At 40.5% G+C, this 17,993-nt stretch overlaps 6 protein-coding genes across 13 annotated transcripts; 3 read left to right on the top strand and 3 right to left on the bottom strand.

The window, feature by feature from the left end:
* Window positions 1-71: 71 nt before the first annotated feature.
* Window positions 72-1,301, top strand: LOC105686582 (speedy protein A-like). Of its 3 annotated transcripts, none has more exons than XM_048652093.1 (4): window positions 72-308; window positions 504-645; window positions 763-1,026; window positions 1,136-1,301. In XM_048652093.1, the coding sequence occupies exons 1-4, from the start codon at window positions 215-217 to the stop codon at window positions 1,290-1,292; spliced, it is 657 nt and encodes a 218-aa protein (XP_048508050.1). In that variant the 5' UTR covers window positions 72-214; the 3' UTR covers window positions 1,293-1,301. The 3 variants fall into 3 exon arrangements, with proteins under 3 accessions (XP_048508050.1, XP_012256959.1, XP_012256960.1); XM_012401536.3 differs by having other exon boundaries at window positions 72-335; XM_012401537.3 differs by having other exon boundaries at window positions 208-437.
* A 98-nt stretch (window positions 1,302-1,399) lies between these two features.
* LOC105686579 lies at window positions 1,400-6,037 on the bottom strand. 3 transcript variants are annotated; one of them, XM_012401532.3, is made up of 7 exons: window positions 5,034-6,037; window positions 4,790-4,952; window positions 4,404-4,578; window positions 4,147-4,230; window positions 3,929-4,037; window positions 3,117-3,826; window positions 1,400-3,032 (listed from the first exon to the last, which is right to left on the bottom strand). In XM_012401532.3, the coding sequence occupies exons 1-7, from the start codon at window positions 5,781-5,783 to the stop codon at window positions 1,685-1,687; spliced, it is 3,339 nt and encodes a 1,112-aa protein (XP_012256955.2). In that variant the 5' UTR covers window positions 5,784-6,037; the 3' UTR covers window positions 1,400-1,684. The 3 variants fall into 3 exon arrangements, with proteins under 3 accessions (XP_012256955.2, XP_012256954.2, XP_012256956.2); XM_012401531.3 differs by having other exon boundaries at window positions 4,754-4,952; window positions 5,034-5,783; XM_012401533.3 differs by lacking the exon at window positions 4,147-4,230 and having other exon boundaries at window positions 4,754-4,952.
* LOC105686581 (mitochondrial ribonuclease P protein 1 homolog) lies at window positions 5,838-7,783 on the top strand. Its single transcript, XM_048651840.1, has 4 exons — window positions 5,838-6,023; window positions 6,218-6,395; window positions 6,457-6,691; window positions 6,768-7,783. The coding sequence occupies exons 1-4, from the start codon at window positions 5,838-5,840 to the stop codon at window positions 7,729-7,731; spliced, it is 1,563 nt and encodes a 520-aa protein (XP_048507797.1). The 3' UTR covers window positions 7,732-7,783.
* A 290-nt stretch (window positions 7,784-8,073) lies between these two features.
* LOC105686580 (F-box/LRR-repeat protein 4) lies at window positions 8,074-10,959 on the bottom strand. The gene is made up of 7 exons (XM_012401534.3): window positions 10,590-10,959; window positions 10,436-10,529; window positions 9,919-10,375; window positions 9,619-9,856; window positions 9,190-9,550; window positions 8,793-9,120; window positions 8,074-8,721 (listed from the first exon to the last, which is right to left on the bottom strand). Exons 1-7 carry the CDS (start codon window positions 10,818-10,820, stop codon window positions 8,400-8,402), a joined length of 2,031 nt encoding a protein of 676 aa, XP_012256957.2. The 5' UTR covers window positions 10,821-10,959; the 3' UTR covers window positions 8,074-8,399.
* A 436-nt stretch (window positions 10,960-11,395) lies between these two features.
* On the top strand, window positions 11,396-17,993 carry LOC105686218 (ERAD-associated E3 ubiquitin-protein ligase HRD1-like). 3 transcript variants are annotated; one of them, XM_048652072.1, is made up of 5 exons: window positions 11,396-11,533; window positions 11,612-11,930; window positions 15,156-15,420; window positions 16,378-16,789; window positions 16,916-17,993. In XM_048652072.1, exons 3-5 carry the CDS (start codon window positions 15,171-15,173, stop codon window positions 17,409-17,411), a joined length of 1,158 nt encoding a protein of 385 aa, XP_048508029.1. In that variant the 5' UTR covers window positions 11,396-11,533; window positions 11,612-11,930; window positions 15,156-15,170; the 3' UTR covers window positions 17,412-17,993. The 3 variants fall into 3 exon arrangements, with proteins under 3 accessions (XP_048508029.1, XP_012256280.2, XP_012256279.2); XM_012400857.3 differs by lacking the exons at window positions 11,396-11,533; window positions 11,612-11,930 and adding an exon at window positions 13,011-13,202; XM_012400856.3 differs by lacking the exons at window positions 11,396-11,533; window positions 11,612-11,930 and adding an exon at window positions 13,011-13,358.
* Window positions 11,491-16,309, bottom strand: LOC105686221. 2 transcript variants are annotated; one of them, XM_012400859.3, is made up of 4 exons: window positions 15,650-16,309; window positions 12,377-12,479; window positions 11,971-12,088; window positions 11,491-11,902 (listed from the first exon to the last, which is right to left on the bottom strand). In XM_012400859.3, the coding sequence occupies exons 2-4, from the start codon at window positions 12,442-12,444 to the stop codon at window positions 11,693-11,695; spliced, it is 396 nt and encodes a 131-aa protein (XP_012256282.2). In that variant the 5' UTR covers window positions 12,445-12,479; window positions 15,650-16,309; the 3' UTR covers window positions 11,491-11,692. The 2 variants fall into 2 exon arrangements, with proteins under 2 accessions (XP_012256282.2, XP_048508057.1); XM_048652100.1 differs by lacking the exon at window positions 15,650-16,309 and adding an exon at window positions 12,833-12,941.

Genomic DNA, 17,993 nt, shown 5'->3' with positions numbered 1-17,993 from the left:
AGAATCAATAACCCATAGATATTTCCTGCTATCAATTATTTAGTTTATGCTTTGTTTGTTCTCTTTCGCTCTCAAATCTGTTAGTCCATGTATGTTCCTCATCCTGATCAAAAAAATTCTTGAGATAGTAAGAGTATCAAAAATAAAAATACACAATAACAATAAAAATAAAAATAACAATAATCAAACAGCCGCACTACTAAAGAATTGAAAGATGAACGGGCAATTAACTAGGGAATGTGAGCAGAGGAACATAATCATTAGATCAGGGAGCTACACACCTAGAACCATAAACGTCAGATCTTGGTGTATGGTGTCATTCTTTAAATTAATCGGTATACTCTTTCGTAAACAATCTATTGCTCGCTCTACTTATTGTTGATATTATAGTAGCGCAAGAAATTATTTGACGTGAATGAAAATGCGCGAAACAATAAGTAAACCTTTCACTATACTAATTATACAATTGCTAGTATTATTGTAATTTTGGATTCCCAATTCAGACGACGAGCTAGATGATTTCCTTGAGGATGATCAGTGCTGCAGGATTGCCGACAAATACTTAATCGCCATGGTCTTTACGTATTTTTTGAGGGCTGGGCTGCGGTCAGATGAATACACAAGATCAAATTTCTTCATTGCCCTGTAATTTCTTTACACATACTTGGCTCCAATATTCAGAAGCAAATAATGCGTATAGTTTGGTAATTTGTTGATCTGAACAAATTTCTTCAATCTGTGCTCTAATTGGCCTGCTTCTAGGTATTTGGCTCATGATATGGAAGAGGATACAGATGAGTATCAAGTGATGCTTCGTGATTACATAGAGCTAGATGATGCAGGATTTGGTTGTACACCCTCCCTATTCTTTGAAAGGCGTGATAAACTCTGGGAGAGAATGCAACATCGCGCTGTAGTTTCCAAATCATGCTGCGACAAGGTGATGAACATGATTAGGCCATATCACAAGATATGGTCCCGCGAAAGACACGTCAACCATTCGGGGGCATCCAGAGTTTCTGAAAGGTGTAAATCATTGTTGGATCCTTGAATTTTTCCAGAACATTCAAAACAAAATTCACAATAGATCCCAAACACACAAATATGTAACTCTTGTATTTTTGCCTTAAAACAGAGAGAATATCTCCTGCCCAAATTGCCCTGCAATGATCATCCCACAGTACTCAAACTCTTCCACCGAGTTCAGTCCGGAAGTAGTTTTCAATTTTCTAAGACCAAGGACACTGAACAGTCGGATACTGAATCAGCATTATGCTTTTGATTTTGAGTAGACGGAAGTGTAATTACTGATGAAGTTTGTTTTTAAATTTTCAGAGCTTCAATAGATTCAAACAGTCACAATTACGGTAGAATAATTATAAACTGTTGTAACATTATATTTTAGCTAGTAAAATGATATTATTCACTAGTTTGTGGGTTTATTACAACTTGTTTTTTTTTTTTCTAAACTTCCTATAATTCTATAGATGTTGTATCAGATGAGTTATACATAAATCATACATTAATCAGTTGTATGAGAAGACAGATCACAATAGCAAAATACAGAGAAATTACGATAAAAATTATAAAATATTGAAATGGCGTTTCATTCGTTAAACTGTTTACATTCAAACAGATATCGGTTGCACTTTCGGGATATATAAAATTAAACATTATCTCATTTCTAACTCACAGACTTAGTTAATTGCCTCGATTTGAACGCGTTTCGAGGACTCTGTCTCTTCGGAGTGTTGAATTGTTCAGAGGTAAAGGCTAATGCCTTCATGGGAGTACGTTTGCAGTCAGTTCCCTGTTTTCTGATTATTGGCTTTACATCCTTTCTAGTCTTTGAAGTGAGAGTACGTTTAATGTGAGGTGTTTTGCAGGGCGTGTTTTCATCTGATTTTGAGATATTTCGGTTTGATTCTTTGAAGCTGCGAATCGTGCTCTGGTTTTCTCTCAGACAATAATAATTATTTGTGTTGACTTCCATCAAGTCTGCGCAGTCTGTGTCAATCTTTAACTCATTTTCCAACGCCACTAAACTCTGTGGATCATACTTTTGAGCCTCGTGACTGATATTTTGCTTTTCAGGCTGCAAATGAATGTTCTGCTGAGACGGTATTATAGTTAATTTCATTTTCAACTGCGGGGAAAAATCACCAGAGGACTGAGACACCTTCAATTTAGCATTGCTCTTTGAGCTCTTATGGGACTTTCTACGAGGTGGTCCCAATATTTTTGAGACGGTTGATTCGTCCGAATCTAAACTTTTGACTATCCTAGTACGCCCTAATTTTGAAACTTGCCTTCTGGAATTCTCTGCTCTAGTGTCACAACTTGGATTGGGGCAATAAATTTCTTGCTTTGACGTTTCGTCGAAGAGCTTCGCTTTTGCTAATACCATTCCAACATTTTGAGTTCTTAATTTTGCCACCGAAGCCCTTCCAGTCTGTGGTGCCGTAGTGTTGGTCCCGTGATCAGACTTAAAATAACAGTCTGCATCTTTCCATTTTACAATTTTTCCCGTGGGTGTTTGACTCCCTATTTCTTTCCTTCCAGAAATAGGCTCGTCATCCCGACCCACATCTTGCTGGCTGCTAACATGTTTTAATTCCTTTGTTTTATTATTCAACTGTCGACAGTCGCCTATAAAATCAGACCCATGAAAAGATGAAGCCCGACGGACGACCGATTGCATGACAATATCCGAACTATTCACTAGCTCCTCTTGATCATCGATGAAAGTGGCGTCATTGCTCAGTGAGCCCTTTGTGTGTTCGGCGGTGTGTGTTATCAATGTGTGTAATTGTTTTTGCAGGAAGTCAAGCCTCGCGATCGTTTCGTCGCTGCAAATTGTATTGCAACTTGAAAGTGTTCGGGCACCAGGTTGCATTAATCCCGTGTAGACAGTGTTGGGTCTTCCACGTTTCAAGTAGACCTTAGGTGAAAAATTATTCGGTTCTTCTTTGGATTGTTCCAAATCCTGCTGTGTTGAGACACGCCACGAGACATGACGGCTATTACGTTTGCTGTAGACAGAACGCAAGCAGAGATTCAAAGTTTTGAGAAAGTAAGGATACATTGTAAGATATGGTGAATCAAATTACACGTACCAAACAGGTCTTTCTTGAGATCGACGTCTGAGGTTCCCAATTTTCCTGGCACTTGGTGACCTTATTATCTTGTGCTCTGCAGATCTTCTTATTTTCAATTCCCTACCCAAACGTTTGGCAAGATGATCTGCATTCAAGGTGCTGCCAATACTAGCTCCTTCCAGCGTTTTTTCGTAAGCACACTGTACTTTTCTGGCAGAGCACTGAATGAGATCTTGGCTAGTATTGTTTGATTGTGAGATGCATTCAAACTCTTGAGATATCCTGGATTCTATTGCACAAACTCTACTTTTTATGTCTTCGTATTCACTTTTTGGTATAGTAACGTATTCTTCCTCGTCAAAATTTACATCGCAACAAAGTCTAGATTGGAAGGCGGTGTCAATTTTTTTAGATCTTGTATCCACTTGACCATTTTGGTAGTCTAGCTGATCTTTCTGGCGCTTGGGGTACATAAAATTATCCGATACTTGACCCACTGAGGCGCTGTCGTCCGATAAGTTGACATCAGCATCCATGAAGACTTCATCCTGCTCAGAACCATTGACAAAACCCTCAAGGGATCTAGAAGGCGACTTGACTCCGAACAACTCTTCGTGCAGTGCTTGTTTTTTATTTAACCATGAAGCACCGCTAACGGAACTCCACCGTCTTTCAATTTTTGGTGAATTTGAAATTCTGCAATCTTCAGTTTGTGGATCTGCGACTTTCTGGAAAGTAAATCCAGAAGATAATGAGGATGCTAACAAATGTTTGCCATGCATAATTTGTTATAATACTTATTTACTTCGACTAGGAAGTCTCATACTCACAAGTTTACTTTTTGAAACAAGCCGATCTAAGCTGAGACGAATCTTCCTGGTTCTCTCGATTTTTTCTTTTACTCTCGGCATATGTATAGAGCTTCCATCTTTGCAGGGACTACAAAAATGCGAAAAAAACCGATATGAATTAATGACAAGAACTCACAAGAATATGTAGAAAGCAGCATTGTAAATAATTACAAAAACGTAGAGCATGCACTACATACTTTGGATTTAGAGAAACTATAGCTGTGAAATGATTTTCTTGGAGTGGACAACCACAGTCTGGTAATACTTGAAGAATTTCTCGTCTGTGATCAAATATAATAAATAGCAAGTACAATCACAGAAAAGGCTTTCAAAGATACTACCGAGGACTAGGTTGTTGAGTACAGGAGACCAAACACTGTACAGAATACAAGGTGCATCAACAAAATAAAGGATTGCTACACCCCCTCCTTCACTCTTAGTATTTGTAACTTACTTTTTTTTTGCACTGAGAGGGGCCAGAGATTCGGCAACCTTACGTTTTTTTCCTGTTCTGATGGAAGGAGTATGTAATGAGTTGAAAGTGGTTGGAACAATCTTATTGGTTACGATGCAGGATTCTTCTGGTGAGTTACTCTTACTGACCATTTTTTTCAGCCCATTCAACATCCCTATAACACATTGGAATTTAGAATTTCATTATTTTTTGAGAGAAGTATGTATAAGGAAATGGCTCTGTGGTAGTGATTACAGAAAAAAAATTGATACTTTGGAACAGTTGAAATCCATTGTAAAAGGTAATTTTCGATGCTAAAATGTGAGTTAAACCCAGAGGTATGGACGTACTTAGGTTGATATTGGAGGCACTTGGGTGTGGCTTACGTGTAAGGCTTCCGCTGCGACGTTTCTTGTTTTTCAGCTTTGCCTTTAACAATGAATCTAAAGCATCAGATTCATTCTCAACGTTACTGGTTGTATCAAACACCATTTGTTCCGTTATATTATCTGGCAAAACACCAATATGTTCGGCATTCTCAATCAAAATCTAAAAAACATTAGAATCAATGAAAAACTCTACACCTCACTTTTGACATATGCCGTGTACCTTTTGCACAAACAGTATTACCTTGATAATAAGAATATGCGTTTCTAATCTAGATTGGACAGCAGATATGGTAGCTTCTTGAAGTGGCATGATATTCGGTCCTACAACTTTGGCCAGATTCTCTACGCTCATTTTGTTCTGTTTCTCATGTTCAGCTATTCTCTTGAGAAATCCAGCAAAGTATGCCAATGTGTTTAGGTGGTAAGGGGGAAGAAGAATGCAGGCCATAAGTAGTGCCTTCACACTGGAATTCTTCAGCAATGCACACCGTACTAATAATTCGTGATAGGACCAAGGTATTAAGGGTACTGGAAGTTCCCTGAAGAATGTTTTCAGGACATTAGCTACATCTATAACTTGGTGTTTATCTTCTAGAGGAGCACCAGTATCGAGAAGAGATATAATCTCTTTCTGGCGACGATGAGACCCGGCCTTTCTGAACAGGCCTTCGTGAGTTATACATTTTTCAATAAGGGCACAAGCCTGGCTCACAAATTGAGGTACATGAACGAAAGACCCAGAGGGGAGAATAACAAGATCTGACGGTAATTGTGTGAGGTGGGATTTGAAAACTTTATCGGTTGATTGAATAGAGTGACCATTCTCCTCGTTTTTGTCTAGTTTCGATAAGTAAGGCTGCTTCTTCACGCGCCGCTTAACCCCCAAATTCCTCAAGTTACTCGCGATTATTTCATAGACCTTCTCTTTGTTTACAACATCGTATATCAACATTTTTACGGTCTCAAAGCGACGCACAGTTGTGTAGAACATGCGCCCACACGTCCTAGGTGCGGTCGATCAGGTCTGAATGAGTTCGTAGCAAAAATGTTTGGTATACAATCGGCGACTCAACTAATACGCTCAGAGTTTGATCACTGTATGTTGAGTGGAGGCTGCACCAGCACCGATATTCATCCAGTAGTTTCGGGCACTGTCCAAATTGGTCCATACTATCGCGCCATAGTATACTGGCGCTTCTTTGCTGGTCCTTCGGCTTGGTACGGAAGCCTGGTGGGGACATCTATAATATCGAAAGCTCGGAGAGTGGGAATGAAATTTACGTCTATGGGGATAAAAGATAAAAATTGAACTTAACCTGTAGTGATCAACTGATCATACGGAGTCCACTAGAAACTAAACAGTACGCACGCCAAATTATGTGCTTGATCTTTCAAATTCATCACCAAGAGTGCTAGTGAAACTAGTCAAGAGAGCTTCTCCTGGTTGACATACAATACTTGTTGTCATCGGAGATACACATTGGTAAAAATGTTCGGCAGGCTGATAAAACAACTTTACGCCGGTATTCCAAGATATATGATTCTCCCATCACCGAAGACTTGGCCAGCACCTGCTTCATTGGACTACTTCTTTCCGCTGAAAGTTAGCAGCAACAATTTCTTACCTGGAAAATGTTTCTTCTGTTCTTCATTTTGTTCTCCAGATATTGAAGAATCTCACGAGATAGAAACTCCCGAAATAGAACTCAATTCAATCACTCAACTCGATGAAGCCAAGCTACAAACCATTCTGGATTCTGACCACACGCTGAATCAAAAATACAAAATATTACAGCTAGAAATAGACGTGATGCGACAAACTGGGATACAAGCACCTGACATTATAGACCCTGCACAATGGTTTCAGTTACTCAAATTAACAACCCGATCTTCCAGAAGGTTCATAGCATTATTCTATATATCATGTATTAGACTCCTCATGCATTCTGATTTCACCCCTAATTTTTCTTTGCAGAAAGTATCTAAAATATTTATTCAAAAGAGAAAAGGGCAAGCAAAATTCACGGGCCAAAAAGGAGTTAGCAAGATCAGCAAAGAAAACAAGTATGGCAGAACGTACAGAAAAAAACAATGATGTCTATGGATTACAAAAAACAACATTGTTTTTACGAATATATGATACTACGATACACAAATTTCACAACACAAAATTGATGCAAGCTACAATGTTTGGCTCAAAGCTTGTAATAGACTGTGGATACCATGCTCAAATGACGAATCAAGAGAGTACGGAATGCGCCAAACAGCTAACATATTTATTTGGGGACAATCGTGTTCAACGTGAACCTTTTGATCTCTACTTTTGTAATGTGGACAAGTCTTCTCAGCTTATGCAAAAATTTCATCGTAATGTACCGAACGCATATGAGGAAGATTTTCCGCTAAACATTACCGAGGCTTCATATTTGGACATTTTTGACAAAAAAAGATTAATCTACTTGACCCCCCACTGTAACGTAGAGATGAATGAATACCTCCCTGACGCCATTTATATCATAGGTGGCATTGTTGATAAAACCAATACTAAACCTCTCTCTTTGGCTAAAGCGAAGAAAGAGGGACTAAAAATGGCCAAATTACCTCTTGATAAGTATTTGTTATGGGGCCCTGGCGCAGGAAAACGACTACCACTAAATCACATGATAAGAATCTTGGGTGACATCAGGGCTACTGGAGATTGGAAAAAAGCACTACTTCATGTATCCAGAAGGAAACTGGAAAAAGGTCTTGACGAACTGAATCTTGAGAAAGTTCAGGAAGAGCAAGAACTCCAGAGGAATTTCAGGCAGCATAATCACGATAGGTATCATCGTTTGGATACTAGTGAGCTATTGAGGTACCGTAGACATACAAACGATAAACACGGAACTGATCTTGTCTCGTTCACTTATCAGGATAGACGAAAGAAACCCTTGTAAATATGTAAATTGAGACAATTTGGAGCTTAATAAATAGCTATGTTTATATAAAGTCCATTCCACGCCATGTTTGGTGAAAACAAAAATGAAGGAGTCATTCCACCACTCAGTCATTCCAATGAACGAAACTTCACAAGATAAGTTTTACTCATTGTACATGATAGTATAAAAATTGGATTTATCCAGGCGTACAAAACCTTGTTTACTTCAGGGTTGTGCTCACAAAGTTTACTGTTGAACTCAGAGTTAACAAGAGTCTACTCACCATTGTTCACAAATTCAGCGAATACCAGACCGAGCTCAGACTAGAACATTCATAAATTGACCAGAAGTAGTCAAAGAAAAAGATAAAGTGAACGGTTTAATCAAAGAAATATTTAATGTTAACAGTAATGGTTGTAATTATTATCATATCTATATAGTACTCGGAATATATGCTTATAATAAATAGCGATGAGTGAAGCGATTCACGCGCAGTCACAAGATACCGCGGTTATCAAATAGGAAATTCTTTTCTCATTGTCAGTATCACAACGGGCTGCCATACTTTTATATCAGTGGTGCTTATCCGATATGAGGTCGAGATCCTCATCGATCGAATACCACTATTTTATAAATCAGCAGACCAAAACTCGACAGAATAATAACAGAACTTATGAAAACTTTACTTAACTTGCTTGAAAGCTGCGTTTGATAGATACTTGAGGATAAAGCTGTTGCCACTCGTGGATTTTCAAATCATTGATACCCTCACAAAAGCTGAGATCGATCATTTCTAATTCAGTACAGCACAAGAGGAATCGTAGACATATATCTGGTGTAAGTGATCGTGCTCCAAGTAAATCTAGCTGTCTGAGTTTTGGACATGCTAGGAATGGTTCTAGGTCACGATCGACCAGACCGCGAAGTGCCGCAAGGAAAACTTTCTCAAGATCATGACAAGATGAGGCTAACGCACGAAGCGAATCACCTGGAGCTCCGATACCAAGACTGTAGAAGGTAGAACAATATATTAAAATCATACAAATCACCAAGTAGCTATTCCATTTTCGAATACTCACCACCATCCAAAATCAACTTCTCTGAGTTGTCTGCAACGCGCTAGAGCTCTAACTCCATGAGGTGTGAGGCTATGACTTTTCCAAAAATCTATACTCTCCAGTTGGGGACAGGAATATGCAACTTGGATGGCAATGTCATCCATGTTGAGAATGTGATCGCAGGCTGCAAGATTTAAATGTCTCATGTTTCGATTTCCTTTCAGAATTGCGCAAAGAGACGGAGTCTGTATCATTGTTCTATAAAGCTCCAATCTTTCTAACTGCTGCAAGTTTGCCAAGGGCCAAAAACCGTCCTTTGTTATCTCCAGGCAGTTGCGGAGACATAATTCTAGTATTTCAACAAGTAAACACAAATTATGTATCATCTGACAAATCAGTTTCCCTATTAATCATATACCTTTGAGATTCTTGCATATAACCGAAACTTTTAGGATAACCGAGTTGTTAACAAATTGGCAGCAGTTGAATCTGAGGTTAGTTAGTTGGGTTCCACTGGAAGTTAGAAAGTCCTGTATATCCTTGGAGGTGATTGTATTGTAGTTTCCACACCAGGAAAGATCAATACGTTGCAAGTACTGACACCTTGAAGACAAAGTATTCAGGGTTTTTCCATCCACGCAGTACCAGTATGGTTTCATATTAAGACTGGTATAGAGAAGTGCGTCCTGAGCTATGTTGTTGAAATGTCTATTTACTTGACAGCACCGACTCAGCGATTTAAGGTCCAGGTTTTTCAGAATCTTGAAGACAGCTTCATTCTAGTATAACGAGATGAAAGTAAATTCAAAACTTGACAAAATAAAAATTTTTTTTAGCACAGACTTACCGGTAGCATGGAAAAACTGCCACAACTGTCGCTTGACGGTTGAGCTGTACCTGTCTTTTTGGCTGCCACAAGACGAGTCCCAGATGATGATAAATTGATATCCTGCATAAGTTTTGGAAAATCCTCTTGGAGAAACTTGTGTAAGCTTTGAACAGCTTCTTCGATAGGTGGTATACATTGGAAGTCCGTTCCTAATTTGTCCACGATCATTCCTTTTTGTATTTTCCCTGTTACATTGCTGTAAAAAAAAAAGTATCGCTCAAACCCTAATAATTAACAGATACAAACGCAAATACTAACCCATTTGATAGTTGGCAGTGTTCGTACAATATGTTTTTGAATTCTCTCAAGTCTCTGTGAGTCTTGAGATAATCTGGTGTTAAATTGTGAATGTCATTACAGCTATAAGTACTCCTGTCAAGTAGCTGGAGAAGAGAACTCAAGTTGGTGTTATGAAATTTAAAGTGTGGTTGTATTAGCTCCGATGTTCCAATTAAAAGAATTGCATCTAATTCCGTATAGTAGTCTAACTTGCTGTGGTTGAATTCCAGTCGTAGCATCCTTGTTTTGAATTTACACTCCTGTAGAGGAGGAGAAAATATCCTTGGCTTGTGCGATACTATCTGTGGAGGTCCACTCCATAGACGCCTCCACCTTCCATTGCTCTCCATTGCCCATATCCCGACAACACTTCCCGGGTTGTAAGTCTCGTAAACCGAGACTCGGATGGGATAAACTTCGCGATCATACGCCACATCTATAAAATACAACCTCGGGTCATTATCTAGTAAGAATTCTTGAAAATCATGACCGTTACCAATATAATCCTGACAGACCACATGCTCATTGTTTTGTGGCATGTAGTCGATTAGCTTCGAAGGTGCTTTGTCCCACCAGCAACCGTAGGTCCTCTAAAAGTTTAATCACTCGATAGTTAGTTCCAACAATAACCTATCGACGACAAATCTCACCATGACAAATGCTTGAGGAAAATCGCCATAGTCGGGAAATTTACTGGGGTTTCCTGCCACATTGTAGGCAGTGTATGAAATGCTTATATCGCTTCCGTACTGAGAGCTGAAGTGGTGTACTTGCTTGACAAATTGCTCGGTGAATATTATCGAAGTTTCGTCATCTTTGTTACCCGATTTTTCCCTGGCCACAGATATCAGCTCTGATTTTTTTTCGTCACACGAAACCATACCGTGTATTATATTTGAATAGATAAAAGCCGCATATGCTTCAAAAAGATCAGATTACGAGGGGATCCCGTTACAACTTACAAGTAATGGTGTTTTTGTTCCGAATCGAATATGTATGAAAACAAATCTGTATTTATCGGATGAGTGATGGACCATCAAGTTTAAGTAACTTTAAACAGAGATGGCGTTCCATGGTGGGCCTAGATAGGGATCATGGAGGGTGAAGGCGTCTCAAAGTCACGTTTGGTACCAGCATCCCCTTTGGTACCAGCTACTGAACTATGAGTAGTAATGTAGTTCAGTGGTACCAGCCCGTACGTAACGTACAAGTGTGATCAGCTTTCGACACGTCCCTATTCTGTGGTAGTACACATCTAAAATTTAAATATATTAACTGGTATCCAATTCGTATAATTCCATCCATTCACAACAATGATTTTATTCCGCCACTTCATCACATCCGGTTCAGCCAAAAATAGCGGCGAGACGTCCGATCGGAATCCCGTGGTCTGGCTTTGGTCTGGCACCACTAAACGGTCGCAACTTGTCGGTAACAGCATAATACGCATCGAAGAGAATGGAAGAGGATTCGCACGTGCTCCAACGATATTAAAAATGGAGTTCAGAATGTTTTCGATGAGGGTACAGGGATGATCGATCAAGTGTAATGTATTCATGCAGGATTTAATACTTGGACAGCCCATGATATTAAGGTGCGTTACACATCGAATCGTCATTACAAAGTTGTAGGCAGTCACAGCTGATGGCTATTGGTATATTATTATAAACAGATGCGGATGTTGACGAAGACGTAGATGTAGATCTCTGCGGATGTAATCGTCACAAGCCGATGACGTGTGGAAGTAGGTAGCTCAAAGGTTTACGTAGGAGGAATCTCGTAGCCATTCGAGTCCCTCGCGAATGCCCTCGTGAGGTAGACAGAGATGGTTGTAACCGTGGTTGTAGCATTCTTTGCCTATGCTGGTACTACTGCAGCCGTGGCACTTGTTGCACTGGCAATCCAGGCTCTCGCCGCATTTTCCCCACATGTTGTGACGCCCCCCGCATCGCTGTCCCGGACCCTACAACCCAATCACAACCAACACGAAGGTAATTTTGAGAGCTTGCTACTTTGACGGAATAATATTACCTTCCCGCACTCAACGAAGTTGCATTCTTCGGCGAATGTGCTACCCCACATACATTCGTCACACTTGTCGCCGCAACTCTCGCGATTCCTGCACACCCCGGCTGAACGGGCATCGCATCTGTCACAATTTTTTAGAAACGACAAGGAATGTTAAAGACAAATCTTCATCCCTTTTATTATTTCACGATATTATCCGAGTAAACGTAACGCAACAGCGACAAAGCTGACGACGGACAACGACAACGACAACGACAACGACAACGACAACTACGAGAGCAACAACTGCAACACAACAGATTAACACAATATGATCAAATTCGGCTTTCAACAAATAATTATCATTCAGCTCTTAACGTAAGTTGCATCCTTCGGCAATCATCATCGAACATTCTTCATTGATACTCACGTGAAGAGAACACTTGCGAGCATGGTGAAAATTAATGGCAACGAGACGAGAAGTTCGGCAGAGTGCATTTTGTCCTGGAGATGACGATGTAATTGTATATCACCTGAAATCAATTGAGTCGTGTAAGGGGTTGCATTGTGACAATTCACCACCTCCACAGGTTGTAATAATTCGATCGATTGCGCGGATGCGCTGCCTGAAATCCAAATTTCAGATATCTACAAACGTGTGCTTCTGCATACGGTATCATTGACGTCGTTCGGATGTTTCTAGTATTCAAATACATGTGCAAATTCCTTGAAACAATAACGGACGGATATATTCCATAGGAATTACGCCTCCACTTTACATACATACATATCTATGCATATGTAAATGTAGTATATGCATGCTGAGGTAGTGAAAAAATACCTTGCCGGTTTACTTTTGGGGACTTTTACGTATGTGCATACGTACATGCAAGGTGTGAGATACACGGCTGGATCGGTGAATGAAAGTCCGATCACCTCCGACGCATACATGCGAGATACGAAGGATTGTTAGCGAGTAAACGCGTATACGAGAATCGTATAAATAATACTGCGCATTCGAACAATTTTCGTAAATAGTTGGTGTTTTCGTTGGTATATAGATCAGCGCATTAGATCTCATGCCAAGTTTGTCAGTTAACCACGGTCTCACGGTCAACGGCCAGTGCCACTCCAACGGTCCGACATTTCGGTCCTGCGATCCTGAGCTAGCTGAATTTTCCACCTGCGATTTATACATCTCGCTGCTGTGCATAAAGTCCATTGCTGTTGAATCTGTTCATTATCCGGAATTAAAAGTACGTTATACCCTTATCGAACCACCGCTTTGTCCTACGCTTTCACCGTTGAGCACCGGGATTATTAGACGAAACTATCAAACGGTAGCGGCGAACAACGCTCCGAGAATCCGGCGACGCAATTTTTACCTGTACCGCGGAAAATCAAAGTTCGAGGTGAGTCGAAAGGAAACGTCGAACCTTAATAGCAAACGTAACGCGAGCTGATCAATTTATCCTCAAACTCCTCGTTGATCGAACGTTCTTCCACATTTTTATCTCTGTACGTACACACCTATTCTCATGTACTCGACGTGTACTCTCTAGAAGGACGTCTATTAGTTTTCACCTCTAAATTAGATGGACGGGGGAGAAAAAAAAAAAAATACATAAAGCAGCCCTTGCTCTCTCGAAGGACTTTGAGTTTTGATATCCCCGGACAATATAAGTATAATCGTATGTATCCGTACGATTATATTACCCAGATTTATTGATGGGGTTGTGGGCTGAAATTTCCCATGATTTCAATGAGCGAGGCTGAAAGCGTTCGGCTGATTTGGTGGACTTTCCGGCTTCTCCCACAGTCTCGCATACTTTTCTCACAGTATCGGTACTTACCGAAGTAATGTACGTGAAAAGTGTTAGACAAGAAGCTTTTTCAAATTTATCAAGATTGACCCTCCGTAGTCACCCTGGGTCAAATTCATCCAGTCAAGTTCAAATGGTTGCTGGGTGAAAACTATCAGTCGGGTCGCGATTGAAGAAATACTAGAAAATACCTTGAACATTTTCGAAGATGTTTCAAAAGTCTGTAAACTCGTGAAAAAATACACCGAATAAAAAAACAGGTATGGGTAAAATTTACCTACGCGGTGACCAAGGAGTGTTAAATTCTTCAGTGCGTCGAAAATGTATTCGTTAAAATGAAAAAAGTATCACGCAATTATCTGCAGCGATTAGAAAATTGAATACGAACTTATTATCGGTCAATACTCAATCTCCCAAACGGACAAAGCTCGACTCGATTCGGGTCATGTCATTAGAGGAAAATCCCAGATTATTTCGTTATTTGGATTTCTATCGTATGTGCAGTAGCACGCGCGAGCTTTCGATACCGAACAGTAAACAGTTTTTGAATATCACGGTTAAAAATAACGCCTAAAATAGACGTATTTTTGTTTACCCCGTCAAAACCAGCGAGTGCATATTTGTATTTCAAAGCTTTATTCATGCATCGTATCCCGTATGTATTATTAATTGTAAACTCGAGGATTCGCAGGAAATGATGACAACGGTGATTCGTCGATCCAAAACGAAAATACCTTGTGGGTAAATATTGTAGTTGCACCAGATCATATGTTGATTCATACATATGCGTATTTATCAGGATTCGAGCCAGTAAGACGAAGAAAACCAAAAATGCCAATTTCCTCGTACATGGCACATACCTATACCATGTTCACACGTATACTTATAGGTACATTAAGCTATCTCACATTCATACGCACGTATGTCATACAATAAATCTGTGTGTATTGTGTGTACTATACCTATTCCGGACGCTTGACCTGTTTACGTCGTGCTTTTTAAGCGTCATCAACGTCATCGAGGGCGTTAAAAATAATCCAGTGAGTAAGCATGATGTATACGAATGCAACGAATACAGGTGTATACGTACACGTTCATCTCGGTTGCGGCTTATGCATTCATTTTACACGAGTTGAGGGAACGGATACCCGAATACCTTTCATCATAATCGGAAGTACCCGTACCTTTGTTTGCATAAATATATCTACGAATACAATTTGTACGCCTCACCTAGTTACATGCGAACGTAAATTTTATAGGCAACGACATGCACCCTAGTAGCGTTGCGTATCGATTGATCAACGATTCGAATGGAGGAAGAAGCTTATCCTCGGTGTAGCTAACTTGGAGCGTATGAACTGATTCGTATAATTATCTGTTTTGCAGGAGGTTCGATCCGCGATGGGAATGATAAATCGAGTGAGGGGACGCGTTAGAGCAAATTCTGTGACCGTCGACGAGGAGAGGACAGCCCAGAGTGTTTGCCTTCTCAGCGCTATTCTCCTGCTGCCCTACTGTCCCAGGGGACCGTTGCCCCTGTTACCGCCCCCGGCTCCAGCTCTCTACTCTGCCCTTGTACTGCCCTTCGTACTCAGCGCCAACTATCGATATCCGGTATCGGCTCTCAAGACCCTCGTCGAAGCCACTAAGGGTACCTCCACAATTTTTCATTCAAATTAGTTACGTTTGAATGTGTAGATATCCATACCTCTACCTCTACCTATATTCCTACCTACCTACCTACCTACCTACCTATCTTAAAAAACAAATCCGTGCACAATTATACCGATATTTATATGCTTTGGCATAATATCTATTGTGCCATACCTGTTCAACGGGGATAATTGCATAGCAGATCATCGAATTAAAAAATCTCTTACCTTGCAATAATCGTTACGAGTTGCTTTCGGAACTAGAGTGGCAGGTCCTTTTATTACAATGACGACGTTAGCTGCACACTTTTATTGTTTGTTTATTCTCTTTTGACTCTTCTCTACTTTCTTCTCGAGCTAGTGCAGGCTTCTGCGGGATTCGAGTTGCCGGTGGACCGGGAAGACGTTGGTAACGATGTAAACGAAGAAGATGGAGTGTATCAAAGAATAATCACGGGCTTCTTTTATACCCGTTCGCTGTAATCAGGTATTCCCGAAGGGTTTGTGGGTGGGTTTCCATGCGGCGAAATATGGTACAAAATTGTGCTCCTTGTCTTTTTCCTGCCCCTGCAGCCCCGTTCGAGAGAGAGTGCGTGTCGCAAAACCGTACCAACGTTCATTAATATGTAAATTTTTATCACTTGCAAAAAACAAATAAGATTCGCAGCGACGTCACCGAACAACGATTATTAATGCCTGATTATCTTCCGCAAAAAAAAAGGAATAAACTACGTTGACCGGTACCTTGCTGTCCCGTCAATGTCGGGTGAACTTGTATAACTTTGTCCCGCACTAATTATTTTGATCATTACGGCGGTTAATTGACTTGGACGTTGAATATTGATTCACTTTGGGGTATCTTGGAAATGAAACTTACAAATAATCGTACGATAGAAACTAGAAATATCGTACTTCTGCATCTCTAGCCAATGCCTTGTCTTCTATTCTGATTACAGGTGGTGTCAAAAAGGCGTGGAAGCCTCTGAGCGGTATTTTCGGGCTTCTCTACGCGCCCCTGGATCATGCAGAGAATTTATTCGTTAAAATGCGTAACATTTCTGTTATGCTGGACCAGATAGTGTTCCTGACATTGACCGACAAGATCCTCGTACCTCGGGAGAGGATGACCTGTCTTTATACTTTGATGTTTTATAATGTGATAGCGTACTGCGTTGGCTACATTAAGGAACTTGCGGAGAAGGAAGACTGGTCGCCGTACATAACTTTGACGGAGAAATCGCAGATAAAGCACTTGGCTATGTCTGCGACTAAAATTGTTTTGGAATGGACCAAGGCTATAACCTTCCTGATCACTCTCACGTTCGTGCTTCTTGTATTTGGACTCGAGCAAGGTCTGCAACATTACAAGTAAGTTGAAAATTGTCCTCTGCTCATCCTCGGGTTGGAAAGCACCGGGAACTATTGGCGAATACTTTTTTCGGCCTCTCCCGAAGTTATTTCGCCAGTTTAATGGTATCGGCGTGTTACTTTCAGACCCTCGGCGTTCTACACGGTCGTTACCTGGGCGTATTACGCTTCTACGGAAAAGGTCTTTGTGGAAATGTTTCCTGGGATTCTGAGTTTCCTAGAGCTCGATGCCCTGGAGAATATCGAGAACCTCTACGCGCCGGTAATCCTGCGTGGTTTCACAATTGCTGTATCTGCATTGTTCACGTTGATCCTGCTGCCGAGTGCTTCCTGGAAATTTTTGCTGTTCGCCGCTTATCTCAATGTGTTCCTGCGATCTAAGGACCTCTTGCGAAACTCCGTTGCCGTGCTGAGACAGGAGCGGGAAATTTTAAGGCGATATAGAAAAGCCACTAACGAGGATATCGAGAGGTTTGACGACGTCTGTGCAGTCTGCTTGTGCGGAATGGTGAAGGCTCGCATTACCCCTTGCCACCATCTCTTCCATGCGGATTGTTTGAGGCAGTGCTTGAAAAGCAGCGACAAATGCCCCATGTGCAAAAGGGAGCTGAAATTTGATTGAGGAGCCTTGCAAAGTGATCAAGGGGTCGATGATCTTGAATTAGAATCGAAAGCATTTCATTATAACCGTCGTGTTGATCGAGGGAATTTTGAATGTATTAGATTGAAGATAGACGGCACCCATCAAGTAGATAGCTCTCGGTGATTATTGACTGCAAAGTAGCAGTTCAACGATTCCGACGATCAAAATCAAATTGTTAAAGGATCGATGCTTGAAGACGGCCAAGGTGTGCGTAATTAACGGTATTCGCAAACTAATTGTGTAGAAACTTCGGTTAATATGAAGCACAGATTCCTTTAGATTAATGTTACTGTGATAATTTTGGATGGGGCACTGTCTACCAAACTGACCTCAGAATAAGTCGCTTATATTCATTATTTCTTCTCACCTCCTACTAGTACTTCATTTGTAAAGATACGTTTAGTATATAACAAACTATTTTATACCAAGAAAATAAAGCTAGTTAGTGTCACGATTCAAACAAGTGGCCCAAATTCTGTGCTAGAATAAAACTGTCGAAACCTATCACAGGCAAAGTATGCTGTCGATTGAAATATAGGGGACAGTGTCTCTGGTTTCCCA

Source organism: Athalia rosae, chromosome 3 (genome assembly GCF_917208135.1).
Source record: "Athalia rosae chromosome 3, iyAthRosa1.1, whole genome shotgun sequence".
Lineage (NCBI taxonomy): Eukaryota > Metazoa > Arthropoda > Insecta > Hymenoptera > Athaliidae > Athalia > Athalia rosae.
Note: the sequence above shows the minus strand (reverse complement) of the source record. Positions and strands in the feature narration are given on the sequence as shown.

What these genes read in the sequence shown, in the direction of transcription:
- LOC105686218 (XM_012400856.3), top strand. Translation starts at nt 13,026, where the DNA reads ATGCCAAGTTTGTCAGTTAACCACGGTCTCACGGTCAACGGCCAGTGC. An exon ending in GCGGAAAATCAAAGTTCGAG is followed by an intron (nt 13,359 to 15,155) that starts GTGAGTCGAAAG and finishes TCTGTTTTGCAG; the next exon opens with GAGGTTCGATCCGCGATGGG. An exon ending in CAAGGTCTGCAACATTACAA is followed by an intron (nt 16,790 to 16,915) that starts GTAAGTTGAAAA and finishes TGTTACTTTCAG; the next exon opens with ACCCTCGGCGTTCTACACGG.
- LOC105686581 (XM_048651840.1), top strand. Translation starts at nt 5,838, where the DNA reads ATGTTTGGTATACAATCGGCGACTCAACTAATACGCTCAGAGTTTGAT. An exon ending in ACTACTTCTTTCCGCTGAAA is followed by an intron (nt 6,396 to 6,456) that starts GTTAGCAGCAAC and finishes TTTGTTCTCCAG; the next exon opens with ATATTGAAGAATCTCACGAG. An exon ending in ACAACCCGATCTTCCAGAAG is followed by an intron (nt 6,692 to 6,767) that starts GTTCATAGCATT and finishes TTTTCTTTGCAG; the next exon opens with AAAGTATCTAAAATATTTAT.
- LOC105686580 (XM_012401534.3), bottom strand. Translation starts at nt 10,820, where the DNA reads ATGGTTTCGTGTGACGAAAAAAAATCAGAGCTGATATCTGTGGCCAGG. An exon ending in GGTCTGTCAGGATTATATTG is followed by an intron (nt 10,376 to 10,435) that starts GTAACGGTCATG and finishes TGTATTTTATAG; the next exon opens with ATGTGGCGTATGATCGCGAA. An exon ending in TATATGCAAGAATCTCAAAG is followed by an intron (nt 9,121 to 9,189) that starts GTATATGATTAA and finishes TTGAAATACTAG; the next exon opens with AATTATGTCTCCGCAACTGC.
- LOC105686582 (XM_012401536.3), top strand. Translation starts at nt 215, where the DNA reads ATGAACGGGCAATTAACTAGGGAATGTGAGCAGAGGAACATAATCATT. An exon ending in GTCATTCTTTAAATTAATCG is followed by an intron (nt 336 to 503) that starts GTATACTCTTTC and finishes TTCCCAATTCAG; the next exon opens with ACGACGAGCTAGATGATTTC. An exon ending in GCATCCAGAGTTTCTGAAAG is followed by an intron (nt 1,027 to 1,135) that starts GTGTAAATCATT and finishes GCCTTAAAACAG; the next exon opens with AGAGAATATCTCCTGCCCAA.
- LOC105686221 (XM_012400859.3), bottom strand. Translation starts at nt 12,444, where the DNA reads ATGCACTCTGCCGAACTTCTCGTCTCGTTGCCATTAATTTTCACCATG. An exon ending in CTCGCAAGTGTTCTCTTCAC is followed by an intron (nt 12,089 to 12,376) that starts GTGAGTATCAAT and finishes AAATTGTGACAG; the next exon opens with ATGCGATGCCCGTTCAGCCG. An exon ending in ACTTCGTTGAGTGCGGGAAG is followed by an intron (nt 11,903 to 11,970) that starts GTAATATTATTC and finishes ATTGGGTTGTAG; the next exon opens with GGTCCGGGACAGCGATGCGG.
- LOC105686579 (XM_012401531.3), bottom strand. Translation starts at nt 5,783, where the DNA reads ATGTTCTACACAACTGTGCGTCGCTTTGAGACCGTAAAAATGTTGATA. An exon ending in CGCATATTCTTATTATCAAG is followed by an intron (nt 4,953 to 5,033) that starts GTAATACTGTTT and finishes AATGTTTTTTAG; the next exon opens with ATTTTGATTGAGAATGCCGA. An exon ending in ATAGTTTCTCTAAATCCAAA is followed by an intron (nt 4,038 to 4,146) that starts GTATGTAGTGCA and finishes GCATTTTTGTAG; the next exon opens with TCCCTGCAAAGATGGAAGCT.